The 14,825-nt window shown below is 41.8% G+C and overlaps 1 protein-coding gene across 3 annotated transcripts in view; it reads left to right on the top strand.

Moving 5' to 3' along the window:
• Positions 1-14,825, top strand: part of FBH1 (F-box DNA helicase 1) — a 55,028-nt gene that overhangs the window by 3,541 nt on the left and 36,662 nt on the right. For 2 of the 3 annotated variants that reach the window (XM_079779301.1, XM_079779302.1), the window contains exons 2-5: positions 5,663-5,818; positions 9,391-9,992; positions 14,332-14,462; positions 14,568-14,703. In XM_079779301.1, the coding sequence (XP_079635427.1) occupies positions 5,663-5,818; positions 9,391-9,992; positions 14,332-14,462; positions 14,568-14,703 (1,025 nt within the window). The remainder of the gene's footprint in view (positions 1-5,662; positions 5,819-9,390; positions 9,993-14,331; positions 14,463-14,567; positions 14,704-14,825) is intronic. The other variant, XM_079779303.1, reaches the window with a different exon arrangement.

The following is a 14,825-nucleotide window of genomic DNA, read 5'->3' on the forward strand; positions in this document are numbered from 1 at the left end:
TTGAAGATTGAATTTGGTTCTGTCTTTGCCCTTCTGGCTATGGAGTCATCTACTTCTAAAAGCATCTCACTAAAGCACCTCAAATCTTGTCTCAACTGTCATTCACATGTCTTTTGAGGACCAGTCTCATATTTCAAAGTGCCTCCTGGAGCTTTACCTGGCATTCCACAGATAACTTTAAAACAAAACAAAACAATTTTCAAAACAATTTTCAAAACTGAAACCTTTCATCCTCCCCTTCCAGGAAAAAGTGATGAAAAGAAAAGCACTATTTCTCCTTTACTCCTTAATGTAGTTAATGACATTTGTACTGGAAATTTCAGTTTTCTTTGTTCTTTTTCATCTTTTTTGTACAGTCTTGTTAGAAAAGACTGTTGATCTTCACTTTCCCTCCCTCCCTCCCTCCCTCCCTCCCTCCCTCCCTCCCTCCCTTTTAGTTAAACCTCACCCCAGGATATTTTTTTTCCATTGATTTTTAGGGAGAGTAGAAGGGAGGGGGAGAGAGAAACATCAATTGGTTGCCTCCTGCAACCCAGGTAGGGGCCTCCTGCTCCCTATTTCTGCCACTGCTCTCAAGACTTTACCAACTCTTGCTTCAGGTTCTGCCTTGTTTTCTAGACAATCTTCATGACTACCCTACCTCCAGAGTTATTGTTCTAAAAGTGCAAATTTGATTGTGCATTGACCCTGCTTAAGAGCTAGATGATTCTCTGAATTGCCTATCTGATAACATCCAGTTTCCTTAGTGTTATATGTATTTAAGGACATTTATAATCTGTGCCTCCAAATTTCTTTTCCAACTCTGTTCCCCATTTGTGAAATGAAACCTGACTTTCCGCCACACCAGTGCTATGCCATGTATCTGTGTTTTGCACATTTTGTTTCTTTTGCCATACTGAATCCTATTCATCTTTTGAGGCTGAGTTCTTCATAAAGCCTTTTCAATTTTCCTGTTAGCTTTTCTTTCTGTCATAGCACTTCCTATGTGCATTGGTGTGGAATTTACATTGCCGTATGTATAGTAATTTGTGTTTGTTTGGTAGCTGCCTTATGAGCAGGCTGTCTTACTCATTTTTGTATTTTTAGTGTCTAAAATAACACTTGACACCAGATATGCCAAGAGAGGAAGCACTCATGTGTTTATAATGAATTTTGGACATAGTGGATACTTAAAAGTGGTTGTGGAATGAATTGGCAGTAGAAAAGCTATTCAAATACATACAAATATGTTCTAGTATGTAAAAAAAAATGATTATTTTTTGTTTTTCTTTTTTAAAAAATACGTTTTTATTGATTTCAGAGAGAGGAAGGGAGAGGGAGAGAGAGATAGATACATCAATGGTGAGAGAGAATCATTGATGTGCCCTCACTGGGAATCGAACCGTGACCTCCTGGTTCTTGGGTCGACACTCAACTACTGAGCCACACTGGCTGGGCTTCTTTTTTAAATTATTCCTTCATTTTCTTGTGAGAAACATACATAGAAAAAAAGCTCCCTCCATCCTAGTTTGCAACATCAGGTGAATGTGTCTCCAAGAAAGGAGCAATTATTTGCAGGTTGTGAGAGGACCTAAGGATGATGGAGCATGGACCCTAGACCTTTTGGGTTTAAGAGAAGTAGGCTGTGATGCTGGGAAGGACCTGGCATTGGATCATCTTGGAATGGTTAGGGTAAGCTTGACTATAGTAACAGATGCAAACATGTGATGGCCTAACAATAAGGACCCCAGGCTGCTGGAGGCTCTTCCTTTTTGAAAGTGTGTTTTCAAAGGATGCCCTGGGGAATCTACTTCCTCTGTTCACTGGAAGGAGAGCAGAGAATGGAGGAACAAGCGTGAGAATTTTCTGTGGGCCAGGCCTGAAAGAGGCACACATCCCTTTTACTCACATTCCCTGGGCTAGAGCTCAGGTAAGGCAACATCTACTTGCAAGCAGGACAGGGAAGTGTAGACTAGCTGTGTGCTGAAGAAGAAAAGGAACTTGAGACTTTGCCACAAAAGTCAAAGCACTCTATTTTACTTTCTGTGACTTGTTTTGTAAATTGTTTTGCAATAAAGAAGATTAAAAAATGAAGCCAGGCAGATTCACCTTTTGCACTCGGATGTCGAGTGTGACTCGACACGGTTAGCATTAGAATAAAGGAATTGAGAAAAAAGCAAGCGAGTGCAAAGGGTTAAAACAGAATTGAGGAATCAGCCACTTGTCATTCAACAAGTATTTGAATATCTGTTATTTGCCAAGAAGTGTGCTAAGTGCTATGAGGAATAAGGTGATGAGACATGTTCCTTGTCTTTTAAGGGCTTGTAGTCTAGTAAAGGTTTAGAAGTAACTAGTAACTGATCAAAGTCTAATCTCATCAATGGGCTTGACTGTTAGAGAATGGGACCGATCACCATTTTGGTGAAGAAGAGATTGGTGATGGGTAAGGGGCCAATCTCCAGGTAATCATCACTTTGAAGTCATATAGCAAAGACCTAGAAAAGGGACTATGGGAGTGAGTGATCAGAGAGATGACACCCTATAAGAAAGCCATTGCAGAAAAAGTGTGGGAAAGGGTAAAATTCTGTTTGGCAAAATGATTTTCATACATTCTCAGTTGTTTTTATTTTGTTCTAACACTGAGGGATATGGCACATTTCTGTTAGTCACTATGGTAGAGACTCCAGGAGGGGTTCAAATACTCAATTAGGTTTGGAGGAGACTCAGTTAAGTGTCTTTGGGACCTTGCAAAGTTTGAAAAGTCCACGAGTGATTCTGATCTCCATGCCTTTCTTACCAGTGCACGTTTATCACAGAGCACTCTTTGACTTTGCTCCTTGAAGAATCTCAAGCAGCTTCTAACAATAAGTGCCCTTTAAGAGAGGTGCAAAGTGCACTTGCTGTGTAAAGGAGGGAGGAATACAATGGGCTTTGAGGGACTCAGGGGAAAGAGAAGTAGCACTTGAGCATCTTTATTTTGATAAAGTTATATTTGTGCTGTTAGTTTAAAAGCATCTATATATATAAAAAGCCAGCGATTGGAATGCTGTAATGACCAGAACAACTGGTCGCTATGACGCCCATTGTGGCCAGCAAACTGGCCAACATCCTGCAGCCCCTATCCCCAGCCAGCACGTCCCCATGGGCTCCCACCACCCCAATCAGCCCACAGCCCTTCCCCCCGCCCGACCCCACCCCTGATTGCCCCCAACCCCAATAGGGGGTGGGGCTGGATGGCCAACCTCCTGCAGCCCCTCTCCCCAGCCAGCCCCACCCCTGATTTTGCTCCCCCCAATAGGGGATGGGGCTGGCCAGCCAACCTCCCACAGTCCCTCCCCTAGTTGCTGACCCTCCCCCCCCATCAGTCCCCTCACCCCACTCAGGGGCGGGACTGGCCAGCCCACTGCCCACAGTCCCTCCCCCCAGCCGCCCGGCCCTGATCGGCCTGATCGGGGTGGGCGGGCCGGCCAACCTCTCCCTATCTCCTCCTGACAGGCCTGGCCCCAATCCACCCTGATTGGGGCCGGGCCGGCTGACCCCCCTTGTGCACTGGGCCTCTAGTTATTAATAAAAATAAAAGGGTGGTTAGAATTTTGCTATAGTTTTAAAAATATAATTTTGCAAGAGTATTAATGCTTTTAAAATAAACCTTATGCACCTTTTAGGAGACACTCAGAATGGTGTGGTTGATATATAATTCTTTTGACATTTCAGTTGATAGATCTTGTCAGCATCAACGTGGGTGTCACAAAGTACTTTTATCTATTTTGTTTCATTTGAACCTCATTTAACTATTCTGTGAATTCAGTGTGGCAGGTTATTATAATCCCCATTTTTAATGATGAGGGAATCAAGGCTTTTAGTGTTTAATACACGTAGCAAGTGGAGGAGGTCTTCTGACTCCAAATCTGAATATACCATGCAGCCTTTTAGTGAAATGTTTAATGAAGGGCTTCTGGCTTCCAGTTCAGTGAATCACAGCACCTCCTCTCTGAGACCTGTGAGGCAGGTTAAATACAATCATATTTTTTTTAAATCAGAAAAGTAATTTTTCACATATAAATACAGTATAAGTGTTAGGTCTGCATCCCAGGTTAGCAGTCATGGCTCAGGTGACACCATTCCAAATGAACAATATAGGCAGCTGTATTAGTACCCAGAAGCCAGGTTGCTCAGTCTAGGGGCCCTTCTCCCCAGCAGTTAACCTTAGCCCCTTCCATGACGGCTTCTTGCCAGAATACATTGGAATATACCAGAACTCTGGAAGCAGAATATGGCATTCTTCCATTCATTCTCCTTACCTCTTTCTTTTGCTCCAGTGCCCTTGTTAGATTTCTGCAAACATTTAATCTTTCAACAGGCATTTAAGATTCGGATGAATTTTACAAAATAAAACCATAAATAAAAGTCTACCTTTGTCCATATCTATTTTTCTAAAACACTTTCTTTTGGGTATTTTTGGTGTTTTCTTGTCTGGTGTGCTACAGGCAAGAGTTCCTCCATGTGATCTTTTCTTGCCAAGTTCCACGTGAAAGCAAATTCCTAGTGATCTAGGGCTTAGGTTCCTCTACTGCCCACCCAGTCTTACCACTCTGACTTTGCTGTGTTCTCATCCTCCTTTGTTCTTTCAGTATTTATTGACCATGTACTGTGTGTCTGGCACCATGCTACATGCAGAGGGTACAGCAGAGGAAAAGATGTAATATTTTCTTACCTTCTTTAACTCTTAGCCATGTGATTAAGACATAACTACCTAGTTGGTTATTTTCAGTGCTTCTGTGTTTTTATTATGGCATCATTAAAGGTTAGCTCACTGGGGAAGGATAGGATAAAGCCATTCTGTACTTTTTACAGAAAAACATCCAAGGTGCATTGTGTATGTATGAGCTGTTCTATACAAATCTGCTGATAGCCTCTGTTTTGTACCTTTCCAAAAGCTGAATTTAGTGGTATATTGTAGATTTGGGTATACAACTAAAGACTTGAGACAAAATTCTAGGTACAGTTGCTATCATGTGTTGCTAATGGAGAATATGAGATTTCCTCCTTTGAGATCCTTATAGAAGCAGACTTGATTCTCTTATATTTGGGAACCTCACTCCTATCCTGTGCCCAATGCTGAGATCTGGGGACTAAGAGGCGGACAGTGTGGTCTTCTCTAGGAATTTACAGTGACTGTTTTGTTCATCATTGCATTCTGCTTCTGAGACTTGGAGAAGTTGGTGTGTGTATATATATATATATATATATATATATATATATATATATATATGGGATGATGGATGAGTTTATTTTTGAAAAGTTATAACCAACTCATGATTTTTATGGGAACATAAATGCCTGGCTAAAGTTAAGGAAAAGATGCCAGATCTCAATTTATCCATTAGTGGCAACATCCTTTTGAAAGAGTATTTTATGATCAGGGCTTCTAGAAAATGTAAGTTAAAAAAAAAATCTTTTTAGGATCTTATTTTTGGGTTTTTTTCTTAAATTTTGAGGAAGAAATGCTAAGAAACTATGAAATGACTAAAAGTTGATGTGAAGGTAGAGAAGAAGAAAAGGGTTGGTTGAGTGGTCCACAGTCACTGTATTCCTGAAAATTAAGAATAATTTTCTGGCTGGCTTGTAGAATTGGTAATAACTAACAAGTGTCCCATTTCTTTTGCCAATTGGTATAATACAGTGAGACGGTTTAAGCGGAAGCATCTTACAGCCATCGACTGCCAACATTTGTCTCGGAGTCACTTGGCTGTGACCCAGCCCTTCAGTCAAAGATGGACAAACAGAGACCCGAACCATGGTCTCTATCCTAGACCCAGAACAAAAAGAGGGACTAGGGGTATGTCTTCCAAAAATGTACCTTGCATTTAGAATCTGTAGTGTGTATGGCTTTTGAATGTCTCCCAGTAATTGTAAGTATTGTTGTAGTTATTTTCTAGTCCTGTTGCAACATTTTGACACTTTTTTCCATTATTTGTGCATTTTCCATGAAAATCCCTTCCTATTATAAGTGGTTGGTAAAGGCCCCAGGAAAACATGACTGAATGAATTCCATTAGCTTGCTTAATTATAACTTGGTAGAAAACACATACCAATATCACCACTATTCCAATCTAGAACCATTTTGATTTCTTGACTCTGCAGTAATCTTCTTTGTCCAGTTGCCAGTAGGTCCATTGTATCATTATTTTTCTCCAAAATGTTCCCCTATTCAGTGATTTCATGGTAGACTGTGCCCTTGGTTACCCTCGGACCTGGACTGCTGCAGAGTACCATTTCCTGTCATGTCACTGCCACTCAAAAAACCAACAGTGCAATGTTCTGTTACCACTATGGACCCAAGCTCAAACTTGCCATCACCTGATATTTATTATTTATTACATGCAAGTTCTGTACCTCACAGTTGGTTTTCTTATCATTTCCCTATATGCCAAATGAATTCCAACTTTTTAAAAATTAATTAATTAATTATTTATTTATATTTTTCAAGAAAAACGATTTTAAATATGTTACATGCAATAAACATTAATATTTCAAGAAAAAAAGATTTTAAACATAATATTACCAACCATCTTTTAATAATAGATGTATGATCCAGATTGCCTTATTTCCCTTTGATATATATAATTTCATCATCCAACTTAAATCTTATCTAGTTGTGTTTAAATATTATGTGTTTATCACTTTTGGAACTGCCATAACCAATTTATGAGACAATTTTAAACTAAATGATTATATTTTGTTTGTTTTGTGTGTATAAATCAACTTCTCTATTGTGAATTCTTTATTGACAAATACTGTCAGCATGTGTATGTTTCAATGGGGAGTCCTAGCACTGAGCATGTAGTAGGCTCTTAATAGATATTGCTGTGACTGAATTCTCACAATTAGAAAATATCGAGATTTAACCCAGGCCTGTTAACTTCAAATCTGGGTTTTTATCACATTACCCCAGAAACAGTTAAAGTTTTATTTTCCTAACATAGAAAAAAATATATTAAATTCTTTTAAAGGCCAAACCTAGGATTTTTTTTCAGAATGTTATAAAAACATTCTAAAATGGTTTTTTAAAATATGTTTTAAACACATTTTTAAAAAAATATATTTTTACTAGTAGCCCTGCGCACGAATACGTGCGCCAGTAGCTCTCTGCCACCCTCCTGTAGCTCTCCGCCTGCTGCCCCACCCTCCTGTAGCTCCCCCGACCCCCATTCTCATAGCTTGCTGCCCTGCCCCCTCCTGTAGCTCTCTGCCGCCCACTTGTAGTTCGCTGCCCCGCCCTCTTGCAGTTCCGTGATCCGGTCATTCCGCGGTCGGTCGTTACACCTCATGGCGTAACGAATAATTAGCATATTCCTCTCTTATTATATAGGATTGATTTCAGAGAGGAAGGGAGAAGGAGAGAGAGATAGAAACATTAATGATGAGAGAGAATCATTGATCAGCTGCCTCCTGCATGCCCCACACTGGTGATCGAACCCTCAACCCAGGTATGTGCCCTGATTGGGAATCAAACCGTGACCTCCTGGTTCATAGGTCAACGCTCAACCACTGAGCTATGCAGGCCAGGCAAGGCTAAACTTAGTGTTGTTCTACTGTCTTATTTCCAAAGTAAAAATTCTGGCTACAGTCATTTCAGAAAGGAACCATGTATTTTGTTGTATATTGATAAGGTGTTTATCTACTTCATTGGCATTTTACAATAATTTATAAGAGTTTAAAATGCAGTGATGATGTGTGAAATCACCTTTTGATTCCCCATAGTGCCTGAAAAGTCTGTGAAGTCCAGGACTATATTGTGCCGTGCCAGCACGGCCAAGGGTGAACCTGAGGAGGGGCGGTGAAGGACTAAAGAAGACAGACGAGAATATAGCTGGAGCTAGGTGGGATCACTGTGCCTGGATAAGGAAACAGTGATCCAACCTGCAAGTGGAGGCTTTATTTTATAGTCAGAGCACACAAAGCAAAACAAGAGAAGTGGTCAACATGTTTACAATGTTCTTGTGAGTTTCATCGTATTTTGGCAGCTCTTGCTGCACCTCCCACAGCCCATTAGCTACCTAGGAAGGAGCAAGGGAGGACTATAAGGTCAAGCTTAATTATGCTAGGAGGGCTCTGCCACAGCTCAGTCCGAGGCTTAACCCTATAGCCACTCCCTACACTATATATACCATTTTTCATTTTATTTTTGTCTTAGAATCATAGGTGCTTATGAATAAACTAGAGGCCCGGTGCATGAAATTCATGCACGGGGGTGTGTGTCCTTTAGCCCAGCCTGCACCCTCTCCAATCTGGGACCCCTCTCACAATCCAGGACTGCTGGCTCCCAACTGCTCACCTGCCTGCCTGCCTGATTGCCCCTAACTGCTTCTGCCTGCCAGCCTGATCACCCCCTAACCACTCCCCTGCCAGCCTGATTGATGCCTAACTGCTCCCCTGGCAGCCCGATTGCCCCTAACTGTCCTCCCCTGCAGGCCTGGTCACTCCTAACTGCCCTTCCCTGCAGGCCTGGGTCCCCCGCAACTGCCATTCCCTGCAGGCCCGGTCGCCCCCAACTTCCCTCCTCTGCCAGCCTGGTCACCCCTAACTGCCCTCCCCTGCAGGCTTGATTGCCTCCAACTGTCCTCCCTTGCAGGCCTGGTCCCCCCCCCAACTGCTCTCAATATAGTCCTGGCCTGATTGCCCACAACTGCCCTCCCTTGCAGGCCTGGTCCCTCCCAACTGCCCTCCCCTGCTGGCCATCTTGTGGCGGCCATCTTGTATCCACCTGGGGGCAGCCATCTGTGTGTTGGAGTGACAGTCAATTTGCATATTACTCTTTTATTAGATAATATGTATAAATTAGATTAGGTACCACTCTAATAATCTGAAGAGAATTCCAAGTCCTTTCTTTTTATTTTAAAATAAATTAAGATGTCAGCTGCAAAGGAAGAAATGAAAATAAAATGGTTTTAACTCTGTCACATGGGAGAATGGGTTTTACTGAATCCTGATAACCTGAAGCATTTTTCTTTCTACTTAAGCAAACTTAGATTTTTTTTATTAAGAGCAAGCTAGGAGGTGTGAATTTTTATAGGTGGATGTGTGAGTGAATATGGACAGTTGTTTGCTCTTGGTCCATTCATATGTTCAGTTTGTATATATTACAAAGCATAATGTGGTCCTCACACCATCTGAAGACTGGTCTCTGTCATTCCATATGTGTTTCTGACTATATGATGGAGCCAAATATAAATGTGTGTGTGTTGTTGTTGTTTTTTTTGGGGGGGGTGGTTAAGTTCTTTATATAATCAATTAGCCAATAACTATATTCTTGTCTCTTAATTGAAAATTATTTTGTATCATTTGGGTTAACAATGGGTCAGCAGTCATTATTAATTTCTTGTTATTCTTTTTGGCTTCTCTGTGCAGGTCAAGGATGTCAAAGGTACATCACTGAATTCTTCCCAGCTGGCCAGCAGCAGTGCACCAATGACATGGCTAAAAGCAATTCTGTGGGCCAGGACAGCTCTAAGGACTCAGAGGGTGAAATGATCTTTGTTGCAGAGAGCAATTGTGCCCTGTCTCAGGAAGATGATGGAGAAGCAAGACTGGGCTCATCAGGCTCTGCTCTGCTGGCAAGGAAGCGCTCTCGGTCCTTTGAGGATGAGAGGAATCAAGCTACAGGGACCAGTCACTGGCGTGGGGTTCCTAAAAAAACCCAACGGCATTATTTGCCCCTGTCCTGCACAAAGGCCAGGGAAGCCAGACTGGAAGCAGAGGGCTTTTTGTCCTGGCTCTCTGCAGAGACTGAAGAATCCAGCCAAGAAGTGGAGAAAATGGGTCATGATCCCATTCCTGACACTTACTATGGGCTTCTTGGAACCTTGCCCTGCCAAGAACCCCAGAGCCATATCTGCAGCCTGCCCAGCGAAGTCCTAAGGCACATTTTTGCTTTCCTCCCTGTGGAAGATCTCTATTGGAATCTGTGCTTGGTGTGCCACCTTTGGAGGGAGATAATTAGTGATCCACTGGTATGTAAAACATTTGGAGTTCTCTGATGTTTTCTCTAAAAATAAAAAGAGTAGCTTCCCTAATCCATATTTCTTTTTTTAAAAAAATCTTTATTGTTGAGAGTATTACAGATGTTTTCCCTTTCTCCCCTCGCCCCCCCCATTGCCCCACTTCCACCCTGTTCCCACCCTGCCCCAGGCCTTCACCACCCCATTGTCTGTGTCCATAGGTAATGCAAATATGCATATAAGTTCTTTGGTTAAGCTCTTCCCACCCTTTCTCCCCGCTTCCCTCTGAGATTTATCAGTCTGTACCATGTTGCCATGCCTCTGGTTCTATTTTATTCATTAGTTTATTTTGTTTATTAGATTCCTTGTTATTTATTTTGGTTTTTAGATTCCATTGTTGATAGATATATATTTATTTCCATTTTATTGTTCATATTTTTTATTTCTTTTTCCTTTTTCTTAAAGAAGACCCTTCAACGTTTCTTATAATACTGGTTTGGTGGTGATGAACTCCTTTAGCTTTTTCTTATCTGTGAAGCTCTTTATCTGACCTTCAATTCTAAATGATAGCTTTATGGGTAGATTAATCTTGGTTGTAGGTCCTTGCTATTCATGACACTCCCTTCTGGCCTGCATAGTTTCTGTTGAGAAATCAGCTGACAGACATATGGGTGCTCCCTTGTAGGTAACTGCTTTTCTATTGCTGCTTTTAAGATCCTCTCTTTGTCTTTAACCTTTGCTATTTTAATTATGATGTGTTTTGGTATGGGATTCTTTGGGTTCCTCTTGTTTGGGACTCTGTGCTTCCTCAGAGTCTATTTCTTTCACTAGGTCTATTTCTTTCACCAGGTAAGGGAAGTTTTCTGTTATTATTTCTTCAAATAGGTTTTCAATATCTTTCTCTTCTTCTGGTACCCCCATAATGCAAATGTTGATATGCTTGAAATTGTCCCAGAGGCCCCTTACACTATCTCAGGGGTCCTCAAACTACAGCCCTCGGGCCACATGCGGCCCGCCGAGGACATTTATCCGGCCCGCCGGGTGTTTTTGCCACCGCTGCCTGTCCTACTTAGCAGCCGACTTAGCAGTGTGCATAGGAATTTATTCATAGTTTTTTTTTTAAAAACTATAGTCCGGCCCTCCAACGGTCTGAGGGACAGTGAACTGGCCCCCTGTTTAAAAAGTTTGAGGACCCCTGAACTATCTTCATATTTTTGGATTCTTTTTTCTTTTGCTCTTCTGATTGCGAGTTTTTTGCTTCCTCATATTCCAGATCACTGATTTTATACTTGGCATCCTCTACTATTGAATCCCTGTAAATTATTCTTTATTTCAGTTAGCGTATGCTTAATTTTGTACTGGTCCTTTTTCTTGTCTTTGTTCTCACTAACGTTCTTGAAATTCTCACTAAGTCCCTTGAACTCTTAAGATCCTTGAGCATCCTTATAATGATTGTTTTGAACTCTGTAGTAGTTGTTTGCTTCCATTTAATTTAGTTCTTTTTCTAGAGATTTCTTCTGTTCTTTAATTTGTGACATGTTTCTTTGTCTCTGCATTTGGCTGCTTTGAAGTTTCTGTTTCTATGTATTAGGTAGAGCTGCTGTGTCTCCTGGAATTGGTAGAGTGGTTTGTGTAATAGGTGTTCTGTATGGCCCAGTGGCTCAGCCTCCCTAATCACCTGAGCTGGGCACTCTAGGTTGCACCCCTATATGGGCTGTGTGCAATGTCTTATTGTAGTTGAGCCTTGATTGCTATTGGTGTCACTGGGAGGAATTTACCTCCAGGCCAATTGGCTGTGAGGACCAGCTGCAACTACTGTTGTGCAGGAGACACCCCTATGGTGCAAGACTTGCTTTAGTGGGGCTTTGGTGCTCACTGAATCTGCCCCTTGAGTGTGTTGCTTGTGGAAGTGTAGAGTTGTAATCTGGTGTGGTCTGAAGCTACCCACTGGGAACACTGGCTCTGGGGCCTCCTGGGAGGTGCAAAGTCAACCACTACCTGGGGCCACCTGGCAGGAGCTACAGAGCAATCTGCAGATGGCTGCTACTTGTATTGGGCTTAGAAGCATCCAGGTGAGGCCAAGCTGTGAAACAAGGCAGGCTGGTAGTGCTGGGTCTTGGACCTCTTATTGATAGGTATGGGACACTCTGATGCCAGCTGCTGCTTGTTTGAGAAATTTTAGTAGAGTCTGAAGCCTGAGACAGGACAAGCCATTCATATGGAAAAGCTGCTGCAAACAGCTTGGATGGGACTGCAAATTGGGTGGGGCAGGGTCTCAGGAAATCACCAGGGTGGACTGAACAGTGTGAGCCAGGTTGATGGAGACTCAGATATGGTTGCCAGTCAGCTCTGCAATGGTAGAGGTCTTAGCATAGGAATAATGGACTCTGAACAATGAACCCTGTGAGCACCCCTGTCTGGGAACCCCCAAGTTCTTGCCCCTATTCCAGACAGTACAGTTCTCCATATATCTCTGGGTCCCCCAAGCTGCTGCCCCAGTGCTGGAGCTCAGAGGGAGTGAGTCTGAGTAAGTCTGTGCCTGAGCCCTTTAAGAGGAACTGCCTGGGACTCTGGCAGCCTCCATATCATTCATCCATAATCCCTGCTGGTTTTTATAGTCAGAAGTTATGCAGACTTCTCTTCACAGTACTGGAATCCTAGGCTGGGGGTCTGGTGTGGGGCTGGGACCCCTTGCTCCTCCCAGGAGGCCTCCACAGCTGAGATATCCTTCCCAACTAAAAATCGCCACATGTGGGTATCAGACCAACCCATTCCGCACCTCTGCCCCTCCTATTAGTCTCAATGTGATTTCTTCTTTATTTCTCTAGTTGTAAAACTTCCATTCAGCCAGATTTCAGGTGGTTCTGAATGATGGTTGTTCTGTATTTTAGTTGTAATTTTGATGTGGTTTTGGGAGGCGGTGAGTACCAGCATTTACCTATGTGCCACCATCTTGATTCTCCAATACATACTTCTGATTATAGTGTTTAGTTTCCATTTGCCTCCAGAATAATATCCAAATTCCCTGGAGGCAGGTAAGGCTTTCCATGTTTCCCCCACTTTATTATCCCAGCCTCATTGCTCACTTCTCAACACATCTTTGTGTTCTATCCACAGCACATGATTTGTTGCATTCCAACCAAAGACTGCCTATTCCTTTCCACATGTTGTTTTAACGCTCCCACTCACACTCCCATGTAGAGTTCCTCATATCTGTTTTGGTATGCTGTGTTTTTGTTTTCATTTGTCTCAAGGTATTTTCTAATTCATGATTTCTTTTTGACCCATTGCTTGTTTTAAGAGTGTGTTGTTTAATTTTCATGTATTTATGGGAGTTTTCTTGTTGTTGTTGTTGTTTTTTCCTGCTACTGATTTCTCGTTTCATTCCACAGGGATTGAAAAAGATACTTTCTATAATTTAAATCCCTTAAAATTTGTTAAGATCTGTTTTGTGGCCTAGCATGTGATCTATTTTGAAAAATGTTCCATTCACTTGAGAAGACTATATTCTACTGTTGTTGGGTGGAGTGTTCTGTATAGGTCTGTTAGGTTCAATGAAATGATTGTTTCCTAATTGCTCTTCTGACTGGTTGTGATATCCATTCTTGAAAGTGGAGTATTGAAGCCTCTATTGCTATTACATTGCTGTCTATTTCTTCCTTCTATTCTCTTGGTGTTTGTTTCCTAGATTTAGGAACTCTGTTGTTAGTACGTATATACTTATAATTGTTACATCTTCTTGGTAAATTGACCCTTTTATCATTATATAGTCTTCTTTGTCTCGTATAATAATTTCTGACTTAGTGTCTCTCTTGTCTGAGATTAGTATAGACACAGCTTTCATTTTACTTAATTGTCATTGAAACTCTGAGCCATTGTGTTCTGATATTTCGATAGTGAAATTGAAGTACTAGCTTTTCCCAGATTCTATGTCAAGTTAGTGTTCGAACCAAAACCAAGACGTAGTTCTCCTAGTTTCCAACCAAAATTTGTGTAATATTTGTACCCTATTTGTTCATCTTTTGAATTGTGAGTTATAATTGCCTTTTTAAAACAATATGCTTTTATTGATTTTAGAGAGAGAGAGGAAGGGAGAGAGAGAAACATCAACATCGATTGGCTGCCTCCTGTATGCCACCTGCTGGGGATTGAACCTCAAGCCAGACATGTGCGCTGACCTGGGATTGAACTGGTGACCTCCTGGTGCATGGATCAACGCTCAATTACTGAGCCACACCAGCCAGGGATAATTGCTTTTTAATTGGTAGAAGGTAATCCATATGTTTGTGGCCTAATCTGCTCTCTAGTAGCCATTGCCTACATGTTATTTTGGATTTTTTCAACTATATAGTTCATTCCTTGGAAAAAGCTGTATCATCGATACTTGATGAGCGAAGAGCAAGCTGTCAGCAAAGTGGATGGCATCCTGTTGAACCAGGGTATTGAGAAAGAGTCGGATCTTTGTGTGCTGAACCTCATCCGGTGAGTTGCTTTTCTCCTTTGAAGAAGACAGTTTCTGAAGTCCTTTTTCATATATAATCACTTATGATCATCTTTCTCATGGACTCCTCTGTGAATGTCTTATAGATATATAGCCACCACTAAATGTTCCCCAAGCGTGGATCCTGGAAGGGCACTGTGGAGTCTGAGGGATCACCACCTCCTTCCTGAGGCAGAGGCCTGCGTGCGTCAACACCTCCCTGACCTTTACATCGCTGCTGCAGTAAGTGAAGAGGCTGTGAGGAATTTGGGGGGAAAGTGACACCTTTTTCTTATTGGAAGAAAAGTGTAGTGGTGATTAATTTTGGCTGAAGGTTATTTTAGATTTATTTAAAAAAATATTTC

This window comes from Cnephaeus nilssonii (genome assembly GCF_951640355.1).
Source record: "Cnephaeus nilssonii genome assembly, chromosome: 1".
In the NCBI taxonomy this organism is placed as follows: domain Eukaryota; kingdom Metazoa; phylum Chordata; class Mammalia; order Chiroptera; family Vespertilionidae; genus Cnephaeus; species Cnephaeus nilssonii.